This window comes from Boleophthalmus pectinirostris, unplaced genomic scaffold (assembly GCF_026225935.1).
Source record: "Boleophthalmus pectinirostris isolate CB_2022bp ecotype Guang Dong unplaced genomic scaffold, ASM2622593v1 HiC_scaffold_19, whole genome shotgun sequence".
Classification (NCBI taxonomy): domain Eukaryota; kingdom Metazoa; phylum Chordata; class Actinopteri; order Gobiiformes; family Gobiidae; genus Boleophthalmus; species Boleophthalmus pectinirostris.
The window spans coordinates 6413004-6431509 of NW_026571140.1; the positions used below are offsets into that span (position 1 = coordinate 6413004).

The 18506-nt window shown below is 40.1% G+C and overlaps 1 protein-coding gene and 1 pseudogene across 1 annotated transcript in view; both read right to left on the reverse strand.

Moving 5' to 3' along the window:
- The window catches only part of ddb1 (damage-specific DNA binding protein 1), a 131263-nt gene that overhangs the window by 64304 nt on the left and 48453 nt on the right, over positions 1-18506 (reverse strand). Inside the window, 5 exon segments of the mRNA XM_055154472.1 lie at positions 3315-3438; positions 9030-9141; positions 10878-10973; positions 12096-12303; positions 14757-14864. Of these exon segments, the coding sequence (XP_055010447.1) occupies positions 3315-3438; positions 9030-9141; positions 10878-10973; positions 12096-12303; positions 14757-14864 (648 nt within the window).
- LOC129409299 (5S ribosomal RNA) lies at positions 17647-17763 on the reverse strand (annotated as a pseudogene).

Here is an 18506-nt window from a genome sequence, read left to right on the forward strand (position 1 = left end):
GTGAGTCAGTATAGTTGCACTTTCTTTGTGCTTTGGTCATATTAAGCAGCTTTTCTGCTTTTTTGTTTACTAGGGATGGGCATGATTAATCGACACTTGATCATTAAGAATTTCATCGGTTACGTTCATTTTAAATCGACAAACCGAATGTAGGTTGCTCTGCGTAGCGTGACCAAACAGGGGTCCGTACATGTCGGTCAGCCTGCAACGTACTGAAGTGCAAATACGAACGATGTGCAACGATGACTTGTACAAGAAATTCCACGCTTTCCGTTCCGTTCGGGACAAGTTGGAGGACAAGTCGGAGGCCATGTGCACAGTGTACAAAACAGCACATGTGTGTCGGTGTCCAGTGGGAAAAGCTTTGCCAGGTGAGAGTAGCGCAGTGTCGATGACGAGTCCCCACCTCCCACCCCCCCGTACGGTGTCACACTAACCTGTATTCCACTGAGTCATGTCTTTTAATCTGACAAAACTTGACCGCATCAGCGCACAAGAGCTGTAGTTTTATCTTCGCTTAGTTTATGCAAATTAGCGATGCGGTTTTAAGTTTTGTTTCTGTGAGAGTTGCGCAAAACTGAATTAAACACATTATAATCTAAAACGGGCTGATGTGGCTCTAGAGTTGTTACAGTTTATATGTTGTAAAGTCATCTAATCAATTGTTTTGGATAACTGTGCTGAGACAAGCGACACAAGGCTCAAAACTGAGACTGTCCCCGTTAAATAGGGACGCCTGGTCACCGTACTATGGCAGAATGTTCAGCATTTGGCGACTTGGTGAAAAAATTAATTGAAGCAAAACATTTTCAAAAGCCTGTAATCAATGAGAGCATGCAGGGGCCCACTTAGGTGTTTGATTTTCAACAAAAAACTTGAGAGTGATCGACTGAAAAGCTGTTTAACAACACAAATGAGCTCACCTGTTGTAGCTCCAACTAAATCAGTACTTCAGTTAAATTGGTGTTCAAATAAAGTTTTATTGTTCTAACATGAGTGACACAGCTTCAGACAGAGCAGTGCCTTCTGTTAGCTTCACCCCCAGGGAATGCTGGCTAAGCTCACTGTGTCTCAGATGAACGGATAGAGAAATTGCATTTATGTAATGTCCCACACTGTCAACTCAGTCCTTGTTATCTTCGTCATCAGAGGTATAATACTCCCTACAATAGAGGCATAGACAGACTGGACAGCACTGGAATGGACAACACTATGACAGGATTCTGAGGGTTTATGTCTTTGAGTTGATTGACTGATTCTCCAACACTAACTTTATTAAAATGTTAAAGGGTTCATCTCCTGCAAAATAACTCTTTTCACATTGTATCTGCACATTTACAAGCACAATTTGGGTTTTGGAACATCCATTACACAATAGTTATGAAATCTTACTGATTTCTTAGAGGCAGTCACAGACCAAGAACTATGAAAGGTCGACTATTGCTCATCCCCCCGCCCGTCCTGAGAAAGCACAGGCTCCGCCCTCCAAATGTGACGTAGCGATACAGCGCATTCAGCCGCATGTGTTGGACCCGGAATCGGACGAGGACTTTGAGGTGCACGAAGCTCAAGCACCGCGTCGACATCAGCTGAACATTACTGATTGGTAAAGTATTAATAAACACTAGTAGATAAACTTATTATATCCCGTACACTGCAGTGTAGAACAATCATCTTATGCTGTCGCGGGGCGGAGGCAGTGGAGTGGGGGCGAGTGTGAAGCGCTTTCTGCTACGTCAAATGCGTCATAGGTGTAGCTGCCATGTCGCTGTAGTAGCTTTAGTTCGTTGTCACGTGGGGGGGGGTGGCAGAAATACGCTGCAGTTTCTTAAAAAAATGCCGAATCAATCTAAACACCACTTCGGCGACAAATACAAGGCCCACACATCACTCTTAGAAGGTAGAAAGCTCTGAAAAGTTGATTTTGCATGAGATGGGCCCTTTAACTTTAACATAAAAAGTAAAGACTCAGTGACTTCAGTTTGTCGTGTTATTTTTTAAATATATTATGCCTCAAAATTAGCATTAGCGTCCGCAGTGAGACACAAACACCTGTCTTTATAAACATAGGAAGCGTCCTCTAGTCAAGTTGTCCCCTCATTTGTAAAGTTTTTAACATGCTGTCAGTGACATCCACCCACAACTGACTGTCCACTGCCTGACCTTTAAGTATTTATTAATTTTAGCGCGACTCAGCGAAAACCCCATAGAGATATAATAGGACAGGAAGCAGTGACGCTAATGATGAGCTAGCTGAGCGCTGTTGTGCACAGAGCCAATTTCCTCTGTATTTTATAATGATGATAACACCATCTTTATTAGTCTCATAACAGTGGCTCACAAACTTTTCACTCCAAGTAGCACCAAAGAAAACATTGGATTTCTGAATACTGCCAGATCTAAACCAAGGACTATTAAAGGTCTAATCTGGGACTAAAAGGTTTAAAGGTGGACTACATCATTTCCACTGTAGTTCTAAACAGGTAATTATCCGAAGCGGGACAAAAAAGTGGAAAAAATGAATTCTAAATGAGGCAAACCCACAAACTGAAGAGTTGTCCAAGTAGCACCTGAAGGAGCTCGCGTACCACTGTTTGAGAAGCAGTATATCATGTTGGAGAGGAATGCTGCCAGTCTATTTCGCAAAATAGGGCGTGGGAACGAACCTCTTATCTAAGTTGTACAAAAAACCCTATGGGGGAGTCTCAGATTTAGTATTGCCTGGTTAAAACTACACTAAATACCCTTCTCCTTACATCTGTCACAGTAATTACTATATCAACTTATTGTTCAGTATATGAAAGTTGGAATGATATTTTCTGAGGATATATTTATCGCGGTTACTTTTCATTTGTACTAGTTGGAAACTTTTGGTAATATTTCTGTATTATGATAAGATGATTAAAGGTTGCTTTCTGTTATTTATTGCAGCTCATATATTTTTAACAATATTGTACATTTAGAAGACTTTTGGGAGATATTTCTGCTTTATGGTTTGGTTTTAGTATCATTGTTTATCATGTATATAGTCTTCAGCAATATATCACACTTTGTTTTAATAACACGTCTATTTCTACTAAAATAAGTACTGCTTAGATATCAGAAAAATCTTTGAATATGGAAATTTACTGTCTGTAGTGGGCCCTGGGGGTGGAGTGTTTTATCCAGGGACACAACAATGCTTGCACTGGCACCTCTCGGTTTGTAGGTGATTACTTAACCCCTGCACCACTGCCACCCCCCACAGCTCTGACCTGCTTACACAGTATCTTATTCTCCCTTTTAAGCCCAGAGCCCAGTGTGGCGTGTCAAACCTTCAAAGGTGTGCTGGTCGACCACCAGCAGGCTGTGCACCTCCACCTCCTCTCCGAAGGAGGTCTCATGGGGAGAGGTGCTGCTGGGGAACAGTTTACTGGAGCTCACACTGCTGGAGAGGGCCTGCAGGAGGGGACAAAAAGCACTTGTGAGGATTACACATTCTAAGGATTACATTAAAGCTACACTGCATAACATTTCTAGAATCTTCCATCGTATAGATTAAATGTGGCCATAACAAGGGAGACAAGCAAGTTACAGCACTATGGTACGCTAAATTACAGTTCAGATTTGTGGAATGTTGCTCCTGGTCACAATTTTTTTAGCAAACAGAAACACCAGTAATTCATAAATTCTAGATCGATATTGTTTAAACTCATACCATGGAATATTCCAGGTAAAGCAATAACATCTCTATGGAGACAAGAAGGTAGCGGGCCCTCCACCAGTAACGATTTAGATCATGTGGAAGAAAAATTCCAAGTTCATGTTTGTTTGCTGTAGTGGTTTCTTTATTGATTGAAAATTGGTTCCTGCACAGACATCATGCGTGCCTGTGAAGCTGACCACAAACAAAGGGATTTTATAGGGGTGGGACGAGATACAATTTCCATTTACTTTATTTAATATGTCTGCTGTCATTGTAACTGCTTCTGGGGACTATACATTCTCAAAAAAATTGCCAGTACGATTTTTTCAGTAAACACATAAAAACATGAGGAAAAAACTCTCACAAATAGTAGTTTTAGTATGTTTGCACGATCTTGTGGCAATTTTGTCTCGTAAGATCTTGTCCCATCCCTGGTATTTTGTACACAAAGAGGTATGCAGATTAAATATTGAAAAGGAATGTCACAGCAATAACAAAGCACCCTCATAAACTCCCCGTTGGTAAAACAGTGGTCATTGTTTCAAAGGATGATCATATCAGGTACAGCTGAGATAACCAAGGATAGCAGCAGGGGGCCAGAATGAATACTAAAACCAGAGAATAATTACTTTTCTTCCACAATCACAGTACAACACAACTAGTGAGTATTTTGCTAATGAAATAACAGCACATTGCATCAGGTTTGTGAGGTTTAAGTGTATTGTTTTGTATCCTACTGTTGTATATTTATGGAAAATGGCTGTGCAAGGGCAAGGTGACGAAGGCTTGTAGGCTGAGCATTAGACAGAATCTTACAGCTAACCATAAGGAGGATTCGAATAGTACCCGGGAGAAATCACTAAATTAGTTAAACATGCATGAATGACAACCCACTTCAGGCACGTTTTTAATGAGGGAACAATGTTATAACATGGTAGAAAGATCACTTTGCATAATAATCAGTCTCCCACAGTATCCACACTCAGTATTGTGATTAGGATTGTCAAATATGGATCGTCAGACACTAATGTAAAGCAATAAACATTTAATTTCAGAAGATATATTGCTATATTGTGAATAAATCCTCATGCTAGGGATGTATAGATACAAATTCTGGTATCTAATCCAGGCCCAGAACATCTCGTAATTTACAGTACAAAGGTGTTTAAATAACATTCACACATTTTGTTGAAACAATAATGGAAAACAAAACTTAAGCATATAAATAATATTTTCAGTGGCTGCTCTGGTATTTGTTTATATACTAACGAAGTTTCTGTATCGGAACTGAAAAAGCAGCATCCCTATTATTGGACTACTGACTACTCCTGGTCTAATTAACATCCAAAATGACAACACTGTGGAGCTGACAAAGGAGACGATTTTAAATACAGGCCTTATACTCAAATAACTCAAAGAAAAAACAAGATGATAAAAAGAAAAAACAGCATTTGTTATCTCGTTTGAAACTGTAGAACCAGATTTACAATTCTGAACACCCACACAGATACATAGACAATTTATGATTTTATGTACCAACACAAACACAACTAAGAGTAAGATAAATGCGATTTGATGGTGGAAATGCTAAGGGCGAGTATGACGATAATTTACGGATTTAAAAACAGCTCAGGAGACCTCCAGACCTTCACCTACGATATAACAATCATGTCAAATTCAAAATCTTGTATTTGTTTTGTTTTGAGTGCTCAGAGGGAGCAGATGTACAGAACAAAATTAATCAAACAAGCTTGAGTGAAGCAAAAGATACAGCTGTGGATATGTTTTTGATGATGGAACAATGTTATAACAAGGTTAAAAGCTCAAACAAGTCACTTTTGCATAAAATGTGGCCTTTAATTTCAGTAGATTTGTCTAGACCTAGACCAGATTTGCAATTCTGAACACCCACCTACATAAATACTGTACTTTTTGGACTATAAGACGCACTTTTTTTCATGGTTTGGGTGGTCCTGCGACTTATACTCTTATATATTAAAATTTACAGACTGACAGTCACGAGAGGGCGCTAGGCTTGTGTGTCAGTTTTCTGTGCATATCTCCTGCAGAAAAAGCCACTGTCCTGCTGCAGGTAGTGAAATATGCAGCAGAAAACAGTAATCCAGCAGCAGAAAGAAAGTTTGGAGTGAGCGAGAAACTTATGAGGGACTGGCAGAAAGCGGGAATGGAGAACACTGCTTCATGGCAACTTAGAGGGGGCACCATGCAACTTTCCTGGAAGTGATTGGATGACAAAGCCTGGACTTCAGTGACAACCAAAGTTGCGCGGAGATGCTCAGAAGTGACACCGAGGATGAAGAATTCAATGGATTCAATGAATTTAGTGATTTGGAGTGAGATCGAGACTTTGGTAAACTTATGTTCTATTGTTTATGCTGTAATTATCTGTATAACTAATTATGTAACGTTAACATATTAACGCCTATTTCAGTCTGTTGTTCTCTATTCTATTGTTATTACTAGAACTTGACTTTCAAGATAAAATGTTGGTTCCTGGTCTGTGATTTCATAAAATTAATTTCCCCCAAAAAGTGTGACTTATATGTTTTTTTTTTCTTCATTACAGATTTTTTGGCTGGTGCGACTTATACTCCGGAGCAAAAAATACGGTAGACAACTTATGCTTTTATGTACCAACAAAAACACAACTAAGAGAGCCAATATTTATCATATCATAATTATTGCATTTCCATGTCAAAAGTTTAGCTCCACTAGATTGAGATATTATACAAGTCCATGTAGTTTCTGTATACTGCTGTTTTTTTTCTGCAAAGTCTGCACCTTCCTCCTGCCAGCGAGATGCAGCAATTAGAATGAAGAGGAGACATCTTAGCTCTGACATATGCTAGGTTTGGATACAGTGGCAGGCAGCATATACCATCCCACACATATCTGGCCACTCGAGTCGACTCAGGCCAAAATACAGCAAGTAGCGATTTTTGGTTATTGGCGCCGTTATAAAATATTGTCATGTAATAAAAAAAGTACAGATGTAAAAGTAAAAATGTCGCCGCTGTGTGCTGTCACCATCTAATCGTATACCATTTTTATCCGCCGTGAACCATGAAGTAGAACTGGTGCACTGTTAGCATGCTAGTTGCTGTTAACATTACAGTAATAATTAGGATTAGGATACAACAAGTACGGAATAGTGTTGCCAAAAGTATCAAAGACAGATACTAGACAATAGAGAGTCTGAAATGTTAGGATCGTGAATAAGTTTGAACCACTTCAAACCTAATTTCGATCAAATATTTCACGTACGGTGCCTTAAATGTTTTTTTTGTTGTTGTTTTTTACACTTTTTAACACATTTTAATCAACCATGTAAGCAAGTCTGTCAAACAAAATGTCAGATTTCATTTGTTTAGATGATCTACAAAAACAGCTGCTGAACAAAATCAACGTTTCAGAGCAGCGCTAACGGCTAACAGGAATTTTCATCTATTGTATCAGCAGGCCCCCAGTCGGATATAAATATTTTTACATAGTCAGCGTATCAGATAACAGTGCAGGCAAACAAGCCCTTGGGTGTTTATAAACCGCACTTCTTCACTTCAGAAAGAACACGAGCAACTATGAAGAGGTTGTATAGGCAGGGTTTCAACTTCTCCTAAATAAAAGAAAGAAAAACTTTAAAAACTACTTATACTTTATATTTGCTATTTACAAAAACTTCTTGCTCAGCATAGATCACACAAACTCTTATTAACTGCATAGTCGCTTATCTGTGTTTGTGGTTACAATTTCAGGTGTTTTCAAACACTTTTCCAACCTTGAAATAGCCCGGCTTACTCCTTTTTCTGGTTTTCTTGGTCCATGTGAAATAGCTCCACAGGGGTTTAATGTTTCTCTGGACCAGTTGTGATAGGGGAGAGATTTTTTTCATTTCTTTAACCAAATCAAGAGATCAGCGACCATACTAGATTGTGTTTTACTGCAGTTTAAGTTGGATGTTAATCGTATGGGACAAATAATAGACATTATGTGTATGGTTATATGGTATGTGGTTGACGTGCTCTTGGGTGCCATTCTGGGTACCTGGAATCTCATGTTTTAGACCTTGAAATAATTGCCGTGTTCCTGCAAGACACACCTTGTTCCGATGAACTCCCTATACTGGGAACAGTGCTTAGGAAGCAATCTAGTAGCAAGTATCACTATTAGTATTCAGGGTATCCCCAGGTTTAACTACCCCAAATTTAAGACTTTTTAAAGACTTTTTAAGACCACTTAAATGAAAATTAAGACCAACATCGCACCCATTATGCGGGTGGAAAAACACCATATCCAATTTCAATAATGACCAGCCAACTACTATATCTAGAATCTAAGAGCCACTGGGGATTAAACCTACACTTCCCCATGATCCATCCAATATCTTCCTCCACTCTACTGATGTTTACTCATTGCTGCCGGCGCCAGAAACCAAAGTACTGTTTGCGCATTCTCCAAATTAAAACGTTCATTCAAGTTACATTATTTAATGTTGTGTTTTTTTTTTCCTCCCTCCACTGCAGCCCGGTTGAGTTTACAAAAAATAGTCTAATGAAGTTTAAGACTTTGTGAAAAAAATAAGACTTGGAAAACATAATTTAAGACTTTTTAAGGCCTTAATATAGGAACATGAAATTTAAGACCTCTTTTAGACTTTTAAGACCCCGCAGCCACCCTGGTATTAGAATTACTATTGAAAAAACGTAACTAGGCAACCTCTTCCGACATGCTTAACGCAATTTGAAGGCAGAAATGCTAAGGGCAAGTCTGACGATAACCAGACCTTTACCTATTATATAACAATCATGGGAAATTTAAAATTTTGTGTTTTTTTTTTTTTTTGGGTGCTCAGAGGGAGCAGATGAACTACGGATGAACAGAATTCATCAAACAAGCATGAATAAAGCAAAATATACAACAGCAGGTATATTTTTGACGATGAAACACAGTTATAACATGGTTAAAAGTTCTAATAATTCAATTTTTTCAGTAGATTTGTCTAGAATTTACTTGATTAAAGAGGTTTCTGGCTAATTGATTGTCAATGGGGCTTCTTATTTCAAGCTAAATCTTCTTGGAACAATGAAAAATGTAAAAAGTATCTAAACTAGTAAATCACTGAAATTATAATTCCTGATTTAAGTTGTTTTCACCCAAGGCCAGATACTACACTTTGCAGAGTACATCACCTGACCATGAGCCTACTGCATTCTCCCAACAGGATTTTGCAACAACACTGAGTGGTGGCGTAAGGGTCAGAGCTGGCGTGTGTTAGTGTGTGTGTTAGCGTGTGTTTGCATGTGTTTGTGATGTGATGTAACTGTACCTGGGTGCTTGCACTGGGCCTCACAGCAGACGTGGTCCCGCTCACATCCTGGATCTCCACGCGGCTCGACAGCACTCCGAAACACTGAGACACCTCTTGGTAACAGATCCGCCTGGAGGACGGGAAACCAGGCCACAGAGAAGGGGAGTGAAAAACAAGTAATGCGGACAAAAGGGGCTGGATAATGCGCTACATGATAATAGGAGCAGAGGATTCTATTTTGATCATATGCACTTTTAACAAGAGATGCGGTTTTTGCTGATAGACTGTCCATTACTTCTTATTTTTACCAAGGCTTGACATGAACTCACTGACCGACAGACAGCTGAATAGCAGGGGGTGGGAAAGAATTACAAATAGAACTTTTTGGCACAATAAGTTGCATATTTTCATTTACTAGTCAAACTTTGTAAAACTAAAAACTTAAAGGTACACTGGGTAACTTGCCCGGTGGCGAGTCTCCACGGAGAAGTGCCTAGAATGTTCCACTATAGGGCCATAAACTTAAGAATCTCCATGAATAATTCAATTCAAAGGTGTACATCGAATGCATATCTCCAGGGCCAGGTTATCTTCTATGTATCCTGAAGTTAGCCCATTGTGCAGCCGATGTGACCTGACTGAGACGTCCCTCGGCCACATGTTTTGGTCCTGCTCATGTCTGCAAACCTACAGGAGGAACATTTTTAACACTCTATCCCAGGTATTCAATAATTAGGTTTGAACCAAACCCTGTATTGGTGCTTTTTGGTGTTTTGGAGGATCATGTACATTTTAGTGTAGCATGTATCAGCTACACTAACAGTGTCTCGGTTGCTGGGCAACAGGAGCGGCTCAGTAGGCTACACCTGTCACATTTCGGCAATGGTCTTGCGGTCCATGGAGGCCAGTTTGAGGGATGCAGCCTTCTCTGCATCAGAGGACCCTGCCGATGACAGGATCTGGACGTCATCGTTTTCCAAAAGCTGTGGTTTGCTTGTCTACACAACAACGCAACACCGGCGTTCTCAGATTTCTCCACTCTGAAACCCGTTCTCAACCCCTCCCCCCGTACGCAAGGTTGCCTCTCCACAGATCTGACCTGTTGCTCAGCCTGGTTTGGTTTCAATGATGAAAGAAATATACTGTGAAACATTCCAGACAAAGTAATAACATCTCCGTAAAGACAAGCAGTTGGCGGACCCTCCACCAGAAAAGTTACACATTGCAGCCTTTAAAAGCTCTGTACCTGATGTTTTTTCCATACGAATTTGAGCTTAATGTGTCTTGTCCCACAACAGATATATTGTTTAAGCAGCTTGAGGTCAAAGTAAGTCTGCTGTGTATTGCTTGCATTTAATTAAAAAGCATTTTTTTGTCTGATAATCAGGAAATGCACATTAGAAAATGGCAATTCATCGATAAAAGGTTTTTAAAACATAGATGTGTGTTTTTGTTCTACCATAGACATTGGTAAAAAGATTTGTTCGTTTTTTTATTTGTTTTATGGACTGAGTGTATATTGAATATTTCTAAAAATGTTCCAAAATGCACCCAAACTACTGCAATAAGGTGAGGAATGTACGATGAGAAGTTGTACATCTGTTGGCACGATGACGGGGATTCATTTTAATGACATTTCCAGAGGGGTAAAGGAGGGCTTTATTCATTTAAAAAGTTATACTCTCGGCTCTGCCTCAGACTTTTAGCACATGAAATCTTTTATAGTAGATGTAGCGAAGAGGAACAGCGGGTAAAGGCAAATCAAATCAGAGCAAACCCTAGAAGCGGGAGGAAAGCGAGTGCAAATATGAGCTATCTGAATCCTATTTGTACAAGGTGTGAGCGGGAGCGTCTGAGTGCTCTGACCTGGGAGACTCGTACAGAGGCACTGTGCGGATGTGCAGCTTCTGGATCTCATCTATGGTGCCGATGGTCAGGGTGCTGTTGTTAGCCAGAGCCAGACTGTGAGGGAGAAAAGGACATGAAATTACATAGAGAATAAAGACTGTGATGAAGCTCAGATGTGGAATATTAACACAAGTAGTAGTTAACAGAGGCAGTAGTAGAACAGAAGAATGCATCAGTATCAAATAAGTGGGTCTATTGCTAACTAATTGGTATTGGTCATTGCGGTGCCAAAAGTATTGAAATTCAGATACTATATTATTGATATTAATCAAAACTAAAACTAGTAGCAAAACTAGATACTCATTTAAGTACTGATACTGAATTCTTTTTTTATTATTATTATTAATTATGAGTTTACTAGTGTAATACTATTATTTTGTGTGTAAATATCATTTGGGTCTAAAAATCGGTATTGAGTATTGAGTCTATTCTCTATTATCGAATCGATTTTTTAGATTATAAAAATGTCACACTCTTGAGGCATATAATGTAATAATAATCTATACTTATATATATATATATATATATATAAAATAAAATTTAATAACTTAATTCAAACAACGGTTTTAAACTACATAATCATAAAGTAACATGGACAATTAAGAAATACAATCAGTATGTTTCAATATGTTCAAAAGGGAGTAGGAGGAAGTCGTAACTTTTTACTCCCACCCCTAGCGAAGATCTAATGCACATCATAAACTACTTCTGTGTAGCAGACATCATCAGACACATTTAATAAAGTCCACAGACTTGCATCAAATATTAAAAGCCCTTTAAGCCAGTAGTGTAAATCTGCCAAAGCCTGAACCTGTTACTTTGTATTAGTAACAAGGTCTTATATTCAGCTACATCATAATATCAGCAGAGTCACAACAGTATTTAGAAACTTGGATATGTGTTGTTTTCAGACTGTAGAATGAGACAATGGTCCACTTGGAAGCCAGTATTCATGGATGAATTATGTCATAAGAAATAAATTGCATATGGGATACATATTTTAAAAATAGTATTTTTTGCCAACCCTAATTGTAATCCTACCGCACCAGAGCAGCACTACAGAATGTTTGTTATCATGGCATCTGTCTCCAGTAAATGCTCACTATTTCCTTGCGCTTAGCCATAACAAACCATACTACACTAGCAGCAGATAAGAAATGGAAGCACATGTTTTACCTGTCGGGATAGCCCTCGGAGTTGAGAGGGCACATGTAGTTGACCTCCTTCAGGTTGACGTTGGAGAAGACCAGCTTGTGGTTGGAGGAGTAGATGACGGTGGGCCGGTCAGAGCAGGCAAACACGTTGGAGGTGGACAGAGATCTGAAGGTCCTAAGCACAGTGGGCTGGGTGCCCAGTGTCACCTTCTTGCGCTCGCTGAGGGCCCCTGTGTGAGAGTGGGAGAGGAGACAGACAGGCTAATGCTAATGCGGATGAGTGGAGCGCTGTGGAGAGCCGTGTGGGAGGACAGGATTCTCTCAGGAGCAGAGGTGAACACTACCTGTGAGCATGATTCTACTCATTACAATGGAATGATAGGCAAAGGGCAGCAACATTGAGAGTCTCTTAAGACCAGAGGATTTGTGTTCAATTAAAAATCATGTATGGTTTATGGCACGTATTTCAATGTATTTTATTTACAATCCTCAGGTTTAACCTGCCTGTATAATATAGAAATTGAACTGAGTCTATTGAACTGAAACTATTCAATTAGGACTGCTGTACTTTGGTTCAGTACAATTTCCTTTTAGTCCAAGTAATTGGTCTGCAATAAAACAAAGGCAATAATAAGACTGACTGTTGTCATTTTTTTTCAAAGACAGATTGAACTATTTACCACTGCCTCATGTACTGATGTATTACTGGAGGATAAGCACTGCGCATATCTTTACTACTTAATGGAAGTTTAAATAGATATTTATGGTTACAGTCACTCCTTTGCTTACATGCAAATGGTTGAATCTGCCACGGCTTTGCAGCATTGAATTATGTCTTTGCATAGAATATATCAAGTATATATTGAATTTAATGGAGGCCAAGTCTATAACAGAAGAAAGTTGTACACCAACAAGATCAACATACATATTTCATAATACATACAGCTTAACTGTGTTGTTACTATTCAAGAGCCTGTACCTATTTTTTTTCTTGTTGAAATATATGCCCTTTATATTATGCAGTGTATTGCAGACAGATAGACATAACCTATGGATTTTACAAAGCACTCTGTTGGGTAATGACTCAGGAGCTACAGAAAGACAGGGTCACTTATTTCACCCCAATTAGGAATATTTTTCACCAAGAATCATGGGAAATAACAGCCTGCCACTATTCCAGACAGTTGACTCTGGCATGGTGCATTTGCAAGAGGGACAATACAACACTAAAGATTAATGGGACCTGTGTGGAAACAATTGCATGACACATTCCCACACAGTTGTTTCTGTGTCAATATCACAATATCACAGTGGCAGAAAGGTGTTCCTCGGGCCCTTAAAGAAGATGTATTGTGCTTGTGTCTACTATGTAGTTCAAGTCTATGACACCCGTGGATCATTGTTAGAATTTGCACATTTTAAATCACAATATTGATCAGAAACAACTTATTCAAAGAAACAAGTCCGCTGACGTCGCTGTTAACGTCATCACAACAAGCTGTTGACCTCCTATGAATAACTGAACATCACACTAGCGAGTTGTTTTCATGTTTTACAAACAAGGTCGTTCAGTGAATCGCACACTGGTGCAAACATAGCTGAAGTGCTAAAATCTGCTGTAAGAGAGTGGGAACTGGTCAGGATTAACAATAGCACAAGGAACGCTGTTGTTACTGACAATGCAAGCAATATGAGAGTAACAATTAATGAGGCTGAACTGTCTCCTCATATAAAGTGTTTTGCCCACACACTAAACTTGGCCTCCCAAGTGGGTTTAAAGGTAAGCCTGTGAGCCGGCCTCCTCAGCAGAGTCAGACATGTAGCAATTTTTTTTCACTGCAGTTCTACAGCCACAGATGCGCTGACCACCAAACAAAAACGACTCAACCTTCCCGTGTACAAACTGATAGTCAATCTAGTGACCAGATGGAATAGTTCACTGGACACGGTGCAACACTACGTAGAACAACAACAAGCAGCTGCTGCAGCCCTTCTGAGTGATGAACTGAGTCATGTGAAATGGACACTTAGGACACAGTCAGCATTGCAAATGCTATGGAACTTGTGAAGCTTCTTACACCAATCAAAAAAGCCACAACAGTGCTTTGTGATGAGCCTCAACTGTAGACTGTATATAGAAATGGACATACCGGTAGCTAACGTGCTAGCCACCGCGTTCCAAATAGGAAGTTCACATGCAGGCTCTTCTAGCTCCTCCTTCATTGACTTACATTGGAATATTGTGGCCCCTCTCCCTGTCACTGTTGCAGTGACCCTTGTCATTTTGGTCTTAAAATGTTCATATTAACCCGCTCTACATGATCCTAAAATATGACAATAAATGGCTGATGACTGGCCAAAGCATATTACTAATTGTCAGTCATGTTATTATGAACGTAGACACAATATCATGAGCTATTCTACAATAAGGGATTTAGATATCGTTACATCCCTATGAATAATATAGTGTAGAGGCAGCAGGGAAAATGAGGGTTGATCGGAGCAATGACGTGTTGAATACAGGAGGATGAAGATTACTCAAACCTGCACAAATCACTCTAAATACTTTGACAGGGTAAATGAGAAGAGGAAACGACTACAACAGGGTTAAAAGCTCTAAAACGTCAATTTGGCATAATAGGTCTGCTTTAAAACTAACATTATCAGAGACAGAAGAACGTACCAGTGCTGAGATCCAGTCCGAAGTAGAAGAGCGCCCCGTCTCCCAGCGCGCACAGCAGGTAGTAGCTGCCCTCAAATGTGGTCATGAGGATGGATCGGGGGATGATCTCTGAAAGGATACAGCCAAAGCAGTTATTCCCTGAGCTGCACTGTGCCCAACCACTATCCCACCCACCAGCCAGCCCCCCAGCCCCCAGCCCGCAGGAGCAGAGAGGCAGAAATGTCAGCAAATGCATCGGACACAAAAATCTATTACTTATAACTCAGGCTGTCGGCAAACTTTATACAACAAGTACAAGCTGCGTCATAAATAAAACATCAGACTTTTCTAGTACAGAATGTAAGAATTTAGAGTGGACAGGTAATGTAACACTTTTATCAGTGTTAAAGGGCTCAATATTATGACATTTACATACCTTCACTAGAATCACTTGGAATTGCCAATGTCTACTGAAGAAAAGGTAGCTCTTAGTTTGAAAACTTCTATTTGATGACAAGGTGGAACAAAGCATTTTGAGCTCTGAAAATATAGACAGACTAATAATAAAGAGTAACTCAAACATGGGCGTTTTAATCTATAGTATGGAGATATAGTGATTACAGTGGTCCCTCGTTTATCGCGGGGGTTACGTTCTAAAAATAACCCGCGATAGGTCAAATCCGCGAAGTAGTCAACTTTATATTTTACAATTATTATATCTATTTCTTCTCAGACAGGACAGTTAACCCTTTTTGCATCCTTCTTAAAACGTATTGCTGCTGTTGTCCTTTTGTTATTTTCCTCCTTATTTATGTAACGAACCAAAGATTAATTTATTCTGTAATGGAGCCCTACAGCGCAGAGTCCTGCACGGGTCCATTTTTGAGACTCGCACCCACGCAGTACAACACCGCACCCTCCCGTTAACCCGAGATTATACCAAACTTTATGTGCTGCATACGCCACAGAACCAAGACTAAACCAAGACTAACCTAGGATGGATTCCAGGACTGAAGAGAAGGACTAAACTAGGACTAAACCAGGACTGAATCAGGACTGAATCAGGACTGAATCAGGACTGAATCAGGACTGAATCAGGACTGAATCAGGACTGAAACAGGACTGAATCAGGACTGAATCAGGACTGAATCAGGAGTCACGATTGGGACAGACTCGGAGGTGACCACAGGATAACGGACCGACGGAGAGCTCCGCACCTCACGGTAAGCGCGGCTATTGCCCGATCGCGCTGCACTGCTAGTGATTGAATATTTATGTAAATTTGTCAAGCTGAACGCATTCTGTACTGTAAAGGCAGGGCAGAGATTGCTTGACAGTGGTCTACAATCCTTTAGCCAATCACGACGCCAGGGAAGGAACATAATACGTGCTCATACAATGTAAAAAAAAAAAAAAAAAAGCATGCAAAATTAAACTAAAAAAATACGCGAAACAGCGAGACTGTGAAAAAGTGAACCGCGATATAATGAGGGACGACTGTACATAAGATATTATTCGTAAAGCAAACAAAAACAGATGTACACTTTTCCCACACACCCTCCCTCCTATTGATCAACATCTGTCATGATCTGATCGACAGCTGGATTTAACTAATTAAGGTATAGTATGTAATTTTCTAGAGGAGGTTCTGCAGCCTGCTTGCCTCCATGCTTTGCCTGCAGTGTTTTGCAGCGTGGCGTTAAAGAGGGGGTATTACACTCCAATACATTCCATACTGATATCACCATGTTCCCTTTTATTGTTTTGAAAATGCTCCATTCACCAATTTTTTTCACCATTTTTGTTAACACTCTGAGCCCCCCCTCTGTAATTAACCCTTCAGAGCGCCATCACACTTGTACGATTTTGTATTTATTAAAAAAATTATGCTTAGGAACATGGATGCCGTAGCATTGTGGGCTGAGTCTTGGACAGAATCTTACTGCTAACCGTAAGGAGGGGTCAAATAGGGCCTGAGAGAGATCGCTAGATTACTCAAACATGCGTGGATGATATCTAAAACCTCTTCAGGCAAGTTTTTGATGACAGATTATAATAACATGGTAGAAACCTCCAAAAAAGTAAATTTTGCTTAATATCACTTTCTTTAAACTACTCCATGGAGACAAGCAGGTGAACCGGGTAAAGTTACAGGTCAGATCTGTGGAGGGACGACCCTGCTCAGTGTTTCTCAAGGTAATTTTGAGCAATAAAAACAGCTGTAATTGAATAAAGATTAGGTTAATGCCATACTATACAGTCCAGGCAAAGCAGTATCATCTCCATGCAGACAAGCAAGTGCATGCAGTGTGAATGACGAATGATGAATGAAGTATCAAAAATATACCCGTGGTCAGTCTGGCCTGTCTGAGCAGCTCCTGTGACAGTGAGAGGAGGATTTGGTCCACTGCATCAAACACAGGCCAGGGATCAGACTGGACACAGCTAACTCCCGGAGTGTTAAACCCCACTGAAGACTGAGCGGGTATGGCATAATGTTAATAATTTTATTATGCAGGCATTTAAAAAGTGTATAAAACCACCTGAAGCTTTTTCATGGTGGTACATAAGTTTGGTTTAAAATGGTTGTAATGTTGTTCAAGTGGAACTAAACACTAAATCCACTTTTTTACTACTAATGTGTATATGATTGATTGCATTTATATAGCGCCTTTCAAGGTACCCAATGCGCTTTACAGTTCATTATTCAGTCACTCCACACTCAGTGGTGGTAATATACTATTGTAGCCACAGCTGCCCTGGGGCAGACTGACGGAAGCGAATCAGCTAATCTGCGCCATCGGCCCCTCCGACCACCACCATCAGTCATGCACACACCACTTTCATACTAGGCAATGTGGGTGAAGTGTCTTGCCTATGGACACAATGACAGTTTTTTGCTACTGGGACCCCACTGTGGCACCTGGAATTCCTAGCGGTCTCCCATCCAAGTACTACCCAGGGCCAGCCTGCTTAGCTTTTGAGATCTGATGGGATCAGGCTTTGACAAGCTGGTATGGCCATATGGTGTTTTGTATAGCATTATCTACTGTTCTAAATCAATTCGATATCAGTGCAAACTAGATAAATTTATAGCTTTCTGGATAAAAACATCTAAAGAGTGTGCTGACTCCTATGGCCACTGCAATTTCAAGTCTTGCCCGCAAGTAGTAGTGAACACCATTGCCCAGATTACTGTCAGATTACAAAAACCTGTCTGAGGGTCTGTCCACTTGACAATGTTTTTTGGTCGCAATGCTGACGTTTTTATTTGTTTTGGCCTTTCATCCACACGGAGCCGGCGTTTTGGGCGGGAGAAAACTGTGTTTTTTGAGAACGGGTTCCAGAGTGGAGAAATCTGAGAACGTCGGCATTTCGTTGTCGTGTGGACAAGAAAACCACAGCTTTTGGAAAACAATGATGTTGCGACCCAGTCATCGCCAGTGTCTTCCGATACAGCGAAGGATGCAGCCCTCGAACTAGCCTCCACAGAATGCAAGAGCGTTGCCGAAATGTGACAGGTGTAGCCTACGGAACTGCTCCTGTCGCCCAGCAACCGAGACAGGCTGATAGCGCTAATACTAATAACACGCATCACGAAGATCACACACGGATCAATAACAAAGATTATACATGGGTAATTAAACTATTGGATTTTGAGACCAAGTTATTCTAATAATTCCCATCCAAATCTTATGCCTAAAAACAAAAACTTATGTTTAACTTTTGCAAAACACAACGGCTATATTTCTGGGATACATCTAAAATCGG